Source organism: Medicago sativa, chromosome 2 (assembly GCF_051527215.1).
Source record: "Medicago sativa cultivar Bolivia chromosome 2, Bolivia_mono, whole genome shotgun sequence".
NCBI lineage: Eukaryota > Viridiplantae > Streptophyta > Magnoliopsida > Fabales > Fabaceae > Medicago > Medicago sativa.
In genome coordinates, this window is record NC_140750.1 from 62,916,616 (window position 1) to 62,931,621 (window position 15,006).

Genomic DNA, 15,006 nt, shown 5'->3' on the forward strand with positions numbered 1-15,006 from the left:
TTTTTTTCACCATGGTTAATCCAATAATAGTAACCACTAATATACTTCTGCATACACGGGCATCTTAATTTTCCTCCTTTTTTATATTTATTTTGTGCACAAGCAAGCTCGGTACCTCACATCACCAACATAAAATTCATTTGCAGCTCTTTTCTTATCTTGACCCACAATTTCAACCTAAGGTTTTAAACAACGGCGATAGTCGCATATAGGATTTTGCGATTTCAATTGGTACATATATTGCGTTATGGATTGCGGTTGTTGTAGTGTGAATTAAACAAAATATTGCACAACTCTTAAAACAATGTATAATTGTTGCATTTTATGGATCAACTTTAATCATAGTAAGCCTGTTGAAAGGTCCTCTCCCTACTGATGCTTATATAAACTGACTATCTCATTAGGTCAAAATTCACTCAACACATAACAAACAAAAGCATTAGACCATTTGCAATGGGTGTGTTTAATCTGACAATCAACAAGGAAAAGCAGTCCAATGGGGAGTTGAAAGCATGTTGAAACCTGTGCTGGAGGAGAGAGACGATGAACCAATTCAACACAATTGAATCTGCCATCCGATGCCACGTGGCGAAGCTTCATTTGTCCAAACGCGCGCGTGTCTCACACTCTCCGACAGCAGCGCGTGAGCTGCAGACCGGATGAGAGAGAAACTGCTTTATGGATACATCTGCCATGTGTTCAATTCTGATTGGCTGTCCTGATTTTTATCATTTTAATTATTAAACCTCAATTATTTCGGTGAAAATTAATTTAAATTTTTTTTTTTTACCAAAATTCATGATTTTTTTTTCTCTATAAATAGAGACTTGGTTCATTTGATTTGGACATAGAAAAAAAAACCAAATTTTTCACTATCATCTTCTTATTATTATCTTTCTATTAGCAAATTAAGTGAAGTTTTAATCTTCTTATTATTTAAATAAATTTTGTTTTTACAAAAAAAATAAATTGTTAAGTGTTTCTTTATTTTAATTTAATTATAATCAATAATTGTAATTTTATGTAATTATAAAAACAAAAATATAAAATTAAATAAGAATAAGAAATAAAAGGTGGTGGGGTAGAGTGTTGAATGAAAAAAACCATTGGAGTGGTAAAAATTGAATGGATGTTGAATTAAGAGAGAGAAAATGATGTGGAGTGTTGGGAATTGAAAAAGTGGGTGTTGAAGGTTGTTTAATGTTGGTGACCATTGTAAATGGTCTTAGGGAAGATAGAGAAGAACTTTCGACCCTAACTTCTCTCTCACAGCTTCTCTAATTGATTGCTCAACAGCCAATCACCCAAATTATCCATCGATCATTAAGGTACACGTTTATTGTATTTCTATCCTATGTCTTAATTTGTATCTATGATTATGGTCATCTCTGTTAAATATTCCATCAATAATAACTTAAATAACTTAGATTAGAGATAGATTTGAAGTTCTAAACTAGAGAAAGAGCCTAAAGGAGATAACATTATGTAATCTATGTTCAAATATGTACTAAAAATGTGATTCTCGTCCACCTCAATAGAAAAACAACGGAATTCTATGTCTATTGCCATGACCGGTGTTTTGTTCCGGCCGTAACGGTGTTTCGTCGCGGCTGTAACGGTGGATACATATACATTTTTGTCTCGTCCTTTTTCTCGCTAAATTTTTCTAAAACCTTGTTTTTTTTCCATCCACTTACGATGTTCACGAACATCCATTTTTCTCTAATTGAAAAATAAGTGGCATTTCAATTAGAATACGCAATTAATTATATCTAGGTTTCTGGTAACGAACACTATAATATATATTCTTGGTAAAGAAAATGGAACAACAACATGAAGCAATCTTAAGAAATGTGAGGAGATCAAAATCAGGGAGAGTTGAATATAGAAATCTCATATATCGAAATGAATTATCTAAAATACAAGTTAGTTACAAGGTTCCTATATATACAAGGGAAGAAAAGCTAAGTAACTTGTTATACAAGTAACCAGTTATAACTAACTTTTAACTTGCTTATTTAAGTGTAACTAACTATGTTCTATCACCTACAACCTATTTACCTATAGATAAGGGACCTGTTGCAAAAGCTTTCACATGTGGAGAGATCAAAGAGCTAATATACTCTACCATAATTTATGCTTTCTCTTATGATCTTCGATTCTGCTGTAATGAATTTCTTTGAATCAACCATTCGTGACACTGGCGATGAAGTTCTCAAAATTCAATGTGGGCCAATTGGCATTATAGGATCACAAATGGAGGCTGAATATACTCTTGGCATTTGGACTGTATGTTGGAGGCAATTTTTATCAAGAAGGAAAGGCATCGAATCTTGTGAAAGTTAAACTATAAGGAAAGGTGTCTCTGAATTAAATTTTGCTCAAACCTTTGAAGATTCCATCAAGACAAATGAAAAATTTGTTTATGCAGCATTCCAATACTGAGAGGAAACTTTAATTGGATGTCCTATTCCATTTAGTAGTTGCACTTGTGTAGGAATAATAGTGACATATGACATATGATCCTCAAATGAAGGAGCTCTTGAGAGGAAAGGCTAACATAAAATGTTATATACTAGTTCCTGAGAGGAAAGGAGACTTAAACGTCCCCTCATGGGAACACAAAGGTGTTTAATGACAAACTGACTTTGATCGTGAATGATGCAGACACATCTATTGTCAAGCAACTTGGTCATATTCGGAGGAACAAGGTTGTGGGCTTTGTTAAGGCCTTATATGTTCCTGTGGTAACGAGGAGGTGTGCTTGTACTTGAGGGAGGTGGAGAATCTGCGGGCTGAGAGGGAGACCTTGATGGCGGAGAACATGATAGTGGAAAATGATTTCCAAGAATATAGGGACAAGGTCATAATCCATGTGGAGAAGGATGGTGGTGGAATAAAGACTCTGAATGAGGAGAAGGAGGCCACTAATCTAAGGTGATTAGGAGAACGACGTCTGACAAGTTTTGTAGAGTTGTTACGACAGGGGTGGTGGTACCTGCAAAAGACACGCCAACGCTAATGTCATTTTATAAGCAATAAATGGGAGGTTTAAAGGATAGGTTAACATAAAATGTCCCCTCGTGATACAAGAGGAAAAACAATGATTGGCAATAGGTGTGAAGAATTTGATGAAATCTTCTACAGTAGTTTCATTACTACTTTCTACTGCATTTGCAAAATGGCTTGCATTCCATAGCAACTTTTATATTTCCTCCAAAGACTGAAGTTCCCTCTTTGTACTACACTAAGAAATAGTGGAATTTCTGAAATTATATCTCATATTCGATTGATCATCTAACACTGGTTACTCGCAAATTGATTTTAGCTCTCTTGATAAACCATTCTCCAATGTTGCGTGCAGTAGTATTTTCATTTACCATATATAAAATTTAATAGTATTTATTATGATTTAGAACCCTAATAATCACTTGTTTTGAATTGCTAATTGATTTTGTTCGAAATTGTGATCCCTAAAATTAATATCTCATGATTCGTTGAAAATTGGCTTATGCAACTCAAAGATTTTTTGCAGATTATGATCATACGAATTCAATGAGATCAAAATCGTTAATTTTCGTTGTCTGTAGAGAGAGAATTTCGAATAAAATCAATTAAAACTTTTAGGGTTTATGTGGAACATGAATTCATGATTTCGATTCAAATTAATTGGGGCTTTTGTTACCAAACGATTAGAAATTCGATTATCATTGTAAACCATATTTTTCTTTTGAAAATCGAATCATGAATTCATGTTGTTTTTGGTGAAATAAATCCGGTTTATTTTTGTATTCAATAACATGATTATGTTGCTTTTTCCTTGCGATTCTTGTGTGTGGTGAATTGGAAATTGAATTCCGGTCGAAACCCATCAAAAATCGCATAAAACCGTTAAGTTTTGAGCGAAAACCCGTTTTCAAAGCGCAAACCCGTGCCCGACCCGGTTTCTGGTCGCGGGTTGACCCGCCAGAGGTTGAAGATGAAGTTTTCATCTTCATGCGAAGCCCACTCTCACCCAGAGAGAGTGCAGGCGCGTGTGACCTCCCTGTAGGTCCGAATTCGATTACGTTTTTTGCGTTGATCTCGAAATTAAATTTCTGATTTTTCTATATACTTTTCACAATTTTTTCCTCTGCGTAAATATTTTCCGTAAATTATTTGACATTGATATGTTTATTTAAACAGTTTTATAATACTTATAAAATAGAAAAGTATATTGGAAAATTAGAATTTGATATTCTGAGTTCAACAGAACTGTTCACTCTCCCTAATTAATGACTCATGATTATGAGTTAATTTTTTGTTCCCTACACTATTATTAAATTGTTCAGCAATCCTGTAGTAAACAAAATTATGATGAATGCGAATTGAAATGATACTGACTAGTCTAGATGCATTTAAATAATGCATATTTTTTTTCTGTGTCGTATTTTGACAAGAGTTGTTGATTCCTATGCAAAAGAATTTCTTGCGTTAATATAGGCCGTTACCACCAAAGTGGGACCGCCTCTATTGATTGATTGATGAAATTTCTTTTTGTAGTTTGAGGAATGTTTTTAATTGTAACATGTAGTTTCCTGCCCAAAGGTGGTTATTGCATTTTACAATTAAAAATTTATTTGGGATAAGTTATTGGAGAATGTTTTGAACTAAGGAATTTGCCTGCCCAAAGATGACAAATTTCTGAATTCAATACATGCTCATTGATTAACTTACCTGAGGTTTTGACTGGGGTTTTAACCTTAGTTTGTACATTCTGCCCAAAGGTGATTGTACTATTGTATTGGCCTCATTGTGATAGCTTGTTAATTTTGAGCTATATCTTGTCATATGATTTATTTATTTATAATGCATTCATGTTTTGTCTCTACAGTGAATTTTTCTGTGAACAATTGTTCTGCTTCCATCGAAATGTTGAATGGGTCGAACTATAAGAAATGGAAGCAAGATGTAGATTTTTCCTTGGGGATTGCTGACTTAGACATAACATTACGCGAGGATAAGCCTGTGGTCAATGCTGAGAGTACTGCTGAACAGAGAGAACGTCTTGCTAAGTGGGTGAGAGCTGATAGGTTAAGCCTAATTGCTATCAAAAGGACTATCTCCGAGCATCTTCTTGGTGGTTTGCCTGAGGAGTGCACTGCTAAGGAATTCCTTGACGCTTTAAAGGAGAGGTATACAGTGTCTGACAATGCTGAATCTGGCCGTCTGTTAAAAAAGTTAATGGATGCAAAATATGATAATGATGACGGTGGTGTTAGAGATTTTATTCTAAAAATTGTTCACATTCAAGGCAAGCTGAAAAACCACAAGATTGACCTGAACGATAAGTTTATCGTAGGACATGCCCTGAATTGCCTTCCTGCTGAATTCACCCAAATCAAGACTGCCTATAACACCATAGGGGTAGACTGGACTGTGAATGATCTTATTGCTAAATGTGTTGCTGAGGAGGAGAAACTTAAGAATGAAAAGAATGCATTAGCCTTGCTGTCTGTCCATTCCAAACCCCGTTTTGGCAAGAATAACTGGAAAAACAAAAACTCATCTCATGCTTCTCACAAAGGTCAGGATGTTAAGAAACCAGGCACAGGTCATAACAACTTTGTAGGAGGTCCTAATCCAAATTCGTTTAAGAAATCAGGTTGGTGCTTCTTTTGTAAGGAGAGGGGTCACAAGAAACATGATTGTGCAAAGTTGAAAGCTTACCTAGAAAATAAGCAAAAGTCTGAAGGTAATAACTTTGCCCTTGTCTGTTTTGAGTCTAACCTTGTTGATGTTCCTATAGATTCTTGGTGGCTTGATAGTGGTTCAACAACCCATATTGCTGTGTCTTTGCAGGGGTTCAGAAACCTGAGAAAGCCCAGTCCAAGGGAAAGAACACTGAGGGTAGGAAATGATCTAGCAGTAGCTGTGGAGTCAGTGGGAGATGTCAGCATAGTTTTAGATTCTGGTTTTGAACTTATTTTGAAAAACACCTTTTATGTACCTTCTTTTAGAAGGAATCTTATTTCCATTTCCTTGTTGGATGAACTTGGTTTCAGTTTCACTTTTGGTAGTAGAAAAATAAGTATGACATTAAACTCCCAAGTTATTGGTTTTGGAATTTTAGTTGATGGTTTATATAAATTGTCTTTGTCTTCAAATAACCTTGCTTCATCTTTTGTTGTTGAAAATCATGTTGCTAAAAGATCTAAGGTTGAGGAAAATTCCTTCTCCTTGTGGCATAAGCGTCTAGGTCATATTTCTAGGGAAAGGGTTGAGAGATTAACCAAAGCGAATATTCTACCTTCCTTAGATTTTGATGATCTAGGTACTTGTGTAGATTATATTAGAGGTAAGTTCACCAAAACCAATAGAAAAGGTGCAACTAGAAGTTCTGAACTCTTAGAAATTATCCACACTGACATTAGTGGACCCCTAACTCCTACAATTTGTGGCAATAAGTTGTTTATTACCTTCATTGATGACTTTTCCCGATATGGTTACCTTTATTTGATCAAAGAGAAATCTGAAGCTCTTGATAAATTTAAGATTTTTAAAACTGAAGTAGAGAAACAATTGGGAAAAGTAATCAAGATTGTAAGGTCTGACCGTGGTGGAGAGTATTATGGCAAACATGGTGTTGTAGGACAACATATGGGACCATTTGCCTCATACTTGCAGGATTGTGGAATTGTTCCACAATACACCATGCCTGGAACTCCTGAACAAAATGGTGTAGCTGAAAGGCGTAATAGGACACTGAAAGACATGGTGAGAAGCATGATGAGTAAACGTAACTTGCCTGAACATTTGTGGGGTGAAGCCTTGAAAACTGCCCTTTACATTCTGAATCGAGTTCCTAGCAAATCTGTCCCAAAAACTCCTTTTGAACTATGGACAGGAAGAAAGCCAAGTCTTAACTATCTTAGAGTGTGGGGTTGTCCGGCAGAAGTAAAGATTTATGATCCTTTTCAAAGGAAATTAGATCCTAAAACAAGTCGTTGTTTTTTCATTGGATATCCAGAACGTGCCAAGGGATATCGATTCTACTGTTCTGGAGGTGGTGCAAAAATTGTGGAATCTATAAATGCAAAATTCTTAGAGCTTGATGTAGCCGATCCTGTTATCCCATCAAATGAAAACAACACTCCTCCACCATCATCTGTGAGTTTGTCCTTGCCAATTGTTTCAACAGAGACAAATGTTCAAGCTGATAATAAAGATGCTCCTCATAATGATTATGATGATGGTAATGTAAATGCTCCCATTGAGAATGAAATACCACAACATATTGAACCAAATGAAGCTGTCCCTTTGAGAAGATCTACTAGACAAAGGAAACCCACTATTGGAGATGAATTTTTAGTTTATCTCAGTGAAGATGCCTTTGATATAGGAGATATTGTTGATCCAAAGTGTTATCACGAAGCAGTGACGTGCCCTCAATCTGAGAAGTGGAAGCATGCTATGAATGAGGAAATGCAATCCATGTCAGTAAATAAAGTATGGGAGCTTGTTGAGTTACCTGACAATTGTAGGGCAATTGGTTGCAAGTGGGTCTTCAAGACAAAGAAAGATGCTAATGGCAACATTGAAAGGTTTAAGGCTAGATTAGTGGCAAAAGGTTTCACACAAAAGGAGGGTATTGATTTCAATGAAACTTTTTCTCCTGTGTCCACAAAGGATTCCTTTAGAATCATTATGGCGCTTGTAGCACATTATGATTTGGAATTACATCAAATGGATGTGAAGATAGCTTTCCTAAATGGTGATCTAAGCGAGGAAGTATATATGCATCAACCTGAAGGTTTTCATGTTGGTGGAAATGACAATTTGGTTTGTAAGCTGAAAAGATCAATTTACGGCCTAAAACAAGCCTCTAGACAATGGTACCTAAAGTTTGATGAAGTGGTTACATCTTTGGGTTTTGAAGAAAATAAAGTTGATCAGTGTATATACCTTAAGGTCAGTGGGAGCAAATTTATTTTTCTTGTGTTGTATGTCGATGACATATTGTTAGCTTCCAATGATCTTGGTTTACTGTGTGAGACAAAACAGACACTGACAAGATTTTTTGACATGAAAGATCTTGGAGAGGCTTCTTTCGTTTTAGGAATTGAGATTCATAGAGATAGATCGCGTCACACACTTGGATTATCTCAAAAGGCTTACATTAATAGAATCTTAGAAAGATTTAATATGCAGAACTGTAAACCTGGTGAAGTTCCTGTTGTCAAAGGTGATAAATTAAGTATGGAGCAATGTCCGAAGAATGAGGTTGAGCGAGCAGAAATGAATGATAGACCTTATGCGAGTATCTTGGGAAGTCTCATGTATGCTCAAGTTTGCACTAGACCGGATATCGCTTTCATAGTTGGCGTCCTAGGTAGATACCAGTCAAATCCTGGGAATGATCACTGGGTAGCTGCCAAGAAGGTGATGAGGTACCTGCAGAGGACTAAAGAGTACATGTTGACATACAGGAGAGTTGACAACCTGGAGATCGAAGGGTACACAGATTCAGATCTTGGTGGGTGCCCTGATGACAGGGAATCAACTTCTGGATACATCTTTATGTTAGCTGGAGGGGCAATATCCTGGAAGAGCAAGAAACAAACTCTTGTTGCCTCTTCAACTATGCAAGCAGAGTTCATTGCTTGTTATGCTGCCGCTACTCATGCTGTTTGGTTAAAGAATCTAGTGACAGGACTTCGTGTTGTTGACTCCATTGACAAGCCAATAACCATCTTTTGTGACAACAGCGCTGCGGTGTTCCACACAAAGAATAACAAAACTTCAAGTGGGTCGAAGCACTTGGATTTGAAGTATCTAACCGTTAGAGACCTTGTTAAAGAGGGAAATATAGTGGTGAAACACATTGACACAAATTCCATGTTGGCTGATCCCTTAACCAAGGGGCTCAAGCCCATTGTTTTCAAGAGTCATGTTGAAAATATGGGAGTAGTGAGTTCTTTTAATGTTCTTGGTTAGTGGGAGTTTAAATTGTGTTTGTAGTTTGAATGTTGAATTATTGTTATTTGATACATTGATGTAGAACTTTATTGATGTAGAACTTTCATTTAATTGTCTTGTTATCAATAAAGTCGATTTTTCCATAAAATTTATATGATTGTATGGATGTATCAAATATGAAATATTATAGCTCAGTGTCATTGGGATCACTACGCCGGTGATCGACACTATTTTGGAGCTGAGGCGATGTGGTTTTCCGTGGACCACATAATTTCTCTGGCTTTAATGCATTTGAGAGAAATCACATAATTTCTTTGGCTTTAAGGCATTTGAGAGAAATTTAATAAGTTTCTCTGGCTTTAAGGCATTGAGAGAAATTGAGGACCGACAATGAAAATGATAGTATGGTCGATGATCACGTTGACATATCATTTCTTGCTACACTCTACACAGATGACTAGTCGACGGAATTGGTGATATATGTAACCATGGAAGGTGTTGTATCAATTAAGGATATAACTACCGCCATGATTCGATATCATTCAGTTCGTAGTTGGACGGAGTCTTTATTAAGTGTTGCATCATGGGATCATGTAGTGGCCACGTTAGGAAGTTTGTTATCAGTCCGAGAGTCGTTTTCAAAAATTATTATTTTTTAATTTTTTAATTTTTATTTTAATTTTAAAATACACAATTGATTTTGCCCAAGTGGGAGAATGTTAGAATTTCTTCTAATATTTTGTGGGCTACAATCAATTGTTGGTTTTGGTTTTAATAAAAAAAACGGACTGATGTTGTGATCCATTTGATGATGCTTAGGCCCTAATAAAAGTGATCAATTAATAATGGGCTTTTGGGCACTTAATCTGATTTGTGTAGAAACATAGTGTAGGCCCAAACACTAGGCCCATGATGGGTGGTGCCTAGGGTTGCACGGTTATAAATAGAAAGGCTAGGTCCCCTTTGCCATCACTCTCTGATACCACATGTTAAAAAACAACGACTTGTTTTATGATCCTTTTCAAAGGAAATTAGATCCTAAAACAAGTCGTTGTTTTTTAACAAGGTTAACATAAAATGTCCCCTCGTGATACAAGAGGAAAAACAATGATTGGCAATAGGTGTGAAGAATTTGATGAAATCTTCTACAGTAGTTTCATTACTACTTTCTACTGCATTTGCAAAATGGCTTGCATTCCATAGCAACTTTTATATTTCCTCCAAAGACTGAAGTTCCCTCTTTGTACTACACTAAGAAATAGTGGAATTTCTGAAATTATATCTCATATTCGATTGATCATCTAACACTGGTTACTCGCAAATTGATTTTAGCTCTCTTGATAAACCATTCTCCAATGTTGCGTGCAGTAGTATTTTCATTTACCATATATAAAATTTAATAGTATTTATTATTAATTTTAAACTTGTTCTAGCCACGTTGTTTATTTTTGATCCGTCGGATTAAAATGAGCTATAATAATCGAGAGTTGAGCCATAAGTAAGTAAAATCTGATCAAATTAGTTTATTGGAGTCACTTTTATTTAACTAGAGCTCATTAACCATTAAAAATAAATCAATTACCCTTGGTTATACATTTTTTTCTTTTTACCGTACATTTTGTATTCCTTAAATCTGAATGAATGTAAAAATAACATGTAATTCAAACTGAAAAATCGTGAAGTTGTATTTGTAGACATAATTATACAAATACATTATTTGAGAACATGTGTAAATATCTAATAACGAGCTATGTATTACAACAACATATATCTCCGTAACAATTTCCACCTTTAAGGTAGTTCATTTTTGCACAAAATTGAGCACAAGCTGGATCATTATTTGGACATGGCCCTTTAGTAGGGCAGAACTGATTGGGAATGGTAATACTTGTCACTCCTGCAAATCAAAAGAATGTTTACAACAAATTTCAAGAAACCGCATAATGAGAGTTAGGTAATATTTATAAATATGGGGCTGCTAACTTACACTCACCTAAAAACACTAAGGTGCAAGTTAGCCAACTACACCCACCTAAAATTATTAAGATGCAAGTTAGCAACTTACATCCACTTGATTATTTACAGTCATTTTCATAAGTACTTCCTCTGTCCCATAACAACTGAGCCAATTGAAAAAAAAAGTGTCCCAAAATAATTGAACCATTTCACTTTCCAATACAATATTAATTACTTTTCCCTCTTTATAACTCTAATTAATAATACTTTCTTCACTCCCAATTCAATATATTCCACTTTACATTTATGATATTGGAAAATGCACCAATACTTAACAAAAGCACTTAAAACTATTTTTCTCTCTCCTTCGTTTATACATTTTTCTTAATATGTGTGCGAAATGAGCTTTTGACTAATCTGGGACGGAGGGAGTATTATTAAGGTGCAAGTTAGCAACCTTCACTAATTTACACCCACTTTCATCATTCCAAATATTGTTTCTTTAAAAGTTTGTCTTTATTACATGTTTTGTACCTTAAGCATGTCATTGTCTTTTTTGTTTCTTTTTTAATGATCTTTTTTAAGCTAGTTACAAAATTGTCCTTCTATTTAAAATTAATTAGAATATAAACAAAAGGGTGTTTTAGTAAATTATAAGTGGGTGCAGCTTGCTAACTTGCACCTTAGTGTTTTTAGATGGATGTAAGTTAGCACCTCCCTATAAATATAATATAAGAAACTATTTGGCACGTCAACCAATTTTTACACTTTTTGAAACAATATGATTTGTAAAATTTTGTTATAACAATATGCATATCGACGATATCAAACATCTCATTGAAATATAGCATCACCATAATTTTTTTTTTAAAATGCACAAAAATTGATTTATCGAAATCATTGTTTACCCGAGCTCATGAACAAAGCAATGCATAAACTTGAAAAGATATAAAGTTGACAATTGATGGTCATAGTCATCTTGGAATCGTGATAATTCTTTTTCTTTCTTTATAAAAAAATGAAATTGGAAGTGTGATAAACATGACCTTGCTAGAGGTTTTTTTTTACTCCCTCCGTTTCAAAATGAGTGTCGTTTTAGGTGTTTACACACATATTAAGAAATGCAATGATTAAAAGAAAGAGAATGGTTATTTTACCATATTATCCTTATTAACTATTGGTTAGTTTTAAAAGTAGTACTTTGGAAGTAGTGTGCAAAGTATTAATTGGAGGGTACAATTGAAAAGAAAAAGTTATTATTGCATTGGAAACTGAAAGCGACATTCATTTTGAAACAAATTTTTTTGGCTAAAGCGACACTCATTTTGAAACGGAGGGAGTATAAAGAATCAGGTCATGTTCAAATAAATTAATAACGTACATTAAAACACTTGATAACAAAATAATGTTGAAAATCAATATATTAATTATTTTTAAATGTCAATAATAGAATAAATCAAATTTAAGTTGAATACTTGAATGGATTTAATATGTGATATGTTATAAACTATAACAAATTATATGATAAAAAAAAAACTATTACAATAGAATTATAATCTGCGGTAGAAAAGTAGAACTAACATATTTTTTTGGTGTAAACCGGGTGTTCTCCGTGCACGTAACTGCAAAGACTAATTTCTCAAATTTTGTTAGATCCAAATCGACATCAAACTATTCCTTTGAGTTTTATTGTTGATACATGCCTATACTATAAATGCTGGATTAAAATCTATTATGAGTTATCTTACATTAAAAAATATAAGGTCTATACTATAACTTTTAAATGTAGGGTTTCTCTAATATGGACCACTTAGACCATCCACAACAAAACACCATAAATTGGATGTTTAAATTGAATTCATATGTCCACATCATTCATTTTACCGTAATACTTAATAAGCATCAATTTTCTCCAACCCAGCATCTTAAAAGAAATTATTAATAGATCTCACAAATAATTTTATATCATTACATTTCAACAAAATTTATTTATTTTATTAAGATTTATTAAATGGGACCCATGAAAAATGAAGAGAGAGATGTTGCTTCTATAGCCACCATTCTCCATAGCCACCCATTTATTATACTCCACAATGAGGGTGCCTATTTAATATGGTGTTAAATAGATGAAGCACCCACCATTGTGGATGGTCTTAATATGATTCAAAGATGGAAGTTTACCGTTTGTTTTTTTTGTAAAAACTACATTTTTTTTAAAAGACATTGCTAGTTATTGCGAAAACTTTTATTCTGAAAACATCACGGTAATCTGAACTCCGACCTATATATTACAACATGTCCATGTCAATTGAACTATGCAAACTTTTTTTTTTATATATTTTTATTATAATCACTTTTACACATTTTTCTAATTAACATCCATGTAAAACAGGACATTCTTAGGATAAAATATTCCCTTCGGTCAGAAAATTATATAATTATTTCCTCAAAAAAGAATTCTAAATATAAAATTATGATGATATGTGCTAGTTGAATGATTTTTTTGACCCGGTCAAAGCATTTATAGTTAACATTTTAAAATATGAAACCAACTGCCTAATACTCCCTCCGTCCCTTAATGTAACCACCCATTTGATTTTATTTTTGTCCCTAAATGTAACCCCCTTTTCAAATTACTAGATGCATTTATTACTTTTTTCCTAAACATACCCCTAATTAATACTACTAACTTGTCTTGAAATATGAATAGTCAAATTTAATACACATACAAACAAAGGACAATTTGGTAATATTAATACACAAAACAGACACATTAATTACACTGACAACTTTTCTTAAGAAATGTGAAAAATACAAAGGGGGGTTACATTAAGGGACGGAGGGAGTAAGAGATTTTATTTCCTTCTTTAAAAAAGAGATTTTATTTCCGTTTTATAATTTTTTTCATTTGTTGGAGTGATTTCTTGTAATCTCTATAAATAAGCTTTAGTAGTGTTCATTTTACACATTGAATAGAAAAGAGGATGGCTATTAGCTTCAACCGTGTGCATTTTTTTATTGCATTGCTATGCATTGCATCTATTTTGACTCCAGGTACCACATTTACTAGCTGCATAACTCAATACTTTTTATTTCATTTTTGCATACATTTTTTGACAATGATCTATTGATTGTAGGAGGAGCAATTGATTCAGCAACTCCATGGATTTATTGCATTGGCCAAGGTCCATGTCCAAATAAGGATCAAGATTGTAGCAATTATTGTGTAAAAAGTAAGTTTCCTAAGGGTGGCAAGTGTATTGCAAGCCAATGTTGTTGTAGCGGATAATTGTACCAGCTTCTCAAAGTGTTTGTAAACAGTCTATATGGCCACAACAAAATAAGTTGAAAATAAATACATTTAAGTCAGTTTTAAATAATATTGTATTTCTTATTATATCATTTCCTCTGCTTCTTTTTTTTTTTTTTTTTTTATGTACTGAACCAATATCTATTTAGCTCTACAAGAGTAATTCTTAAAATATTCATTTTTTCCAACATTAATATTTGGACAATTATATTTTAAATGCCCATTGATTTTACAACTATTGTAAACCAAGTGAATAGATGGATGGTCCAATCTTCATTGAGGATTTTTCACACAAAAAAATAATTTGTGTGATTTACATAACCCAGAGTAGTTTTTCAAAATCTATTTCATCTATTCTTCTCATTGAGGTATAAAACTTTTAAAAATCGATCCATTTTCATCTAAAAGAATTCCAAACATTTCTTCATGATGTAAGTGGTTGATCATCGCAAAGATCCTTTGAGTACAATCTTATTGTCCCAAGACTCTCAAAACTATATTCATGTTTTCATTGTATTGTCTAACCTCATTTGTTCCAATATCAAATTTCACCTCTCAATACTTCGTTTGATATTTGAAATATGATTGAATCACAACGAGGTTAGATTAGAATAGGAACTCTAATAAAATAGAGTCTAGGTTTGAGGTCTATTTAAAATTTGATTACAAGTCAAAGGATGACCCTTTTGCCTCATAATGAGGTCTATTCATAACTTATAACATAAATGAGACATTCAATTTAAGTTACAAGCCATAGACAAGAGAAATGCAAAAGTTTGTAA

The 15,006-nt window shown here is 33.7% G+C and overlaps 1 protein-coding gene and 1 long non-coding RNA gene across 2 annotated transcripts; both read left to right on the forward strand.

The window, feature by feature from the left end:
• Positions 1–4,689: 4,689 nt before the first annotated feature.
• On the forward strand, positions 4,690–6,020 carry LOC146949528 (uncharacterized). Its single transcript, XM_085741521.1, has 2 exons — positions 4,690–5,734; positions 5,842–6,020. The coding sequence occupies exons 1-2, from the start codon at positions 4,831–4,833 to the stop codon at positions 5,898–5,900; spliced, it is 963 nt and encodes a 320-aa protein (XP_085597647.1). The 5' UTR covers positions 4,690–4,830; the 3' UTR covers positions 5,901–6,020.
• Positions 6,021–13,772: 7,752 nt separating this feature from the next.
• LOC146949529 (uncharacterized) lies at positions 13,773–14,294 on the forward strand. The gene is made up of 2 exons (XR_015027308.1): positions 13,773–13,968; positions 14,052–14,294. It is a non-coding gene; the product is annotated as an uncharacterized LOC146949529 (long non-coding RNA).
• Positions 14,295–15,006: the final 712 nt, after the last annotated feature.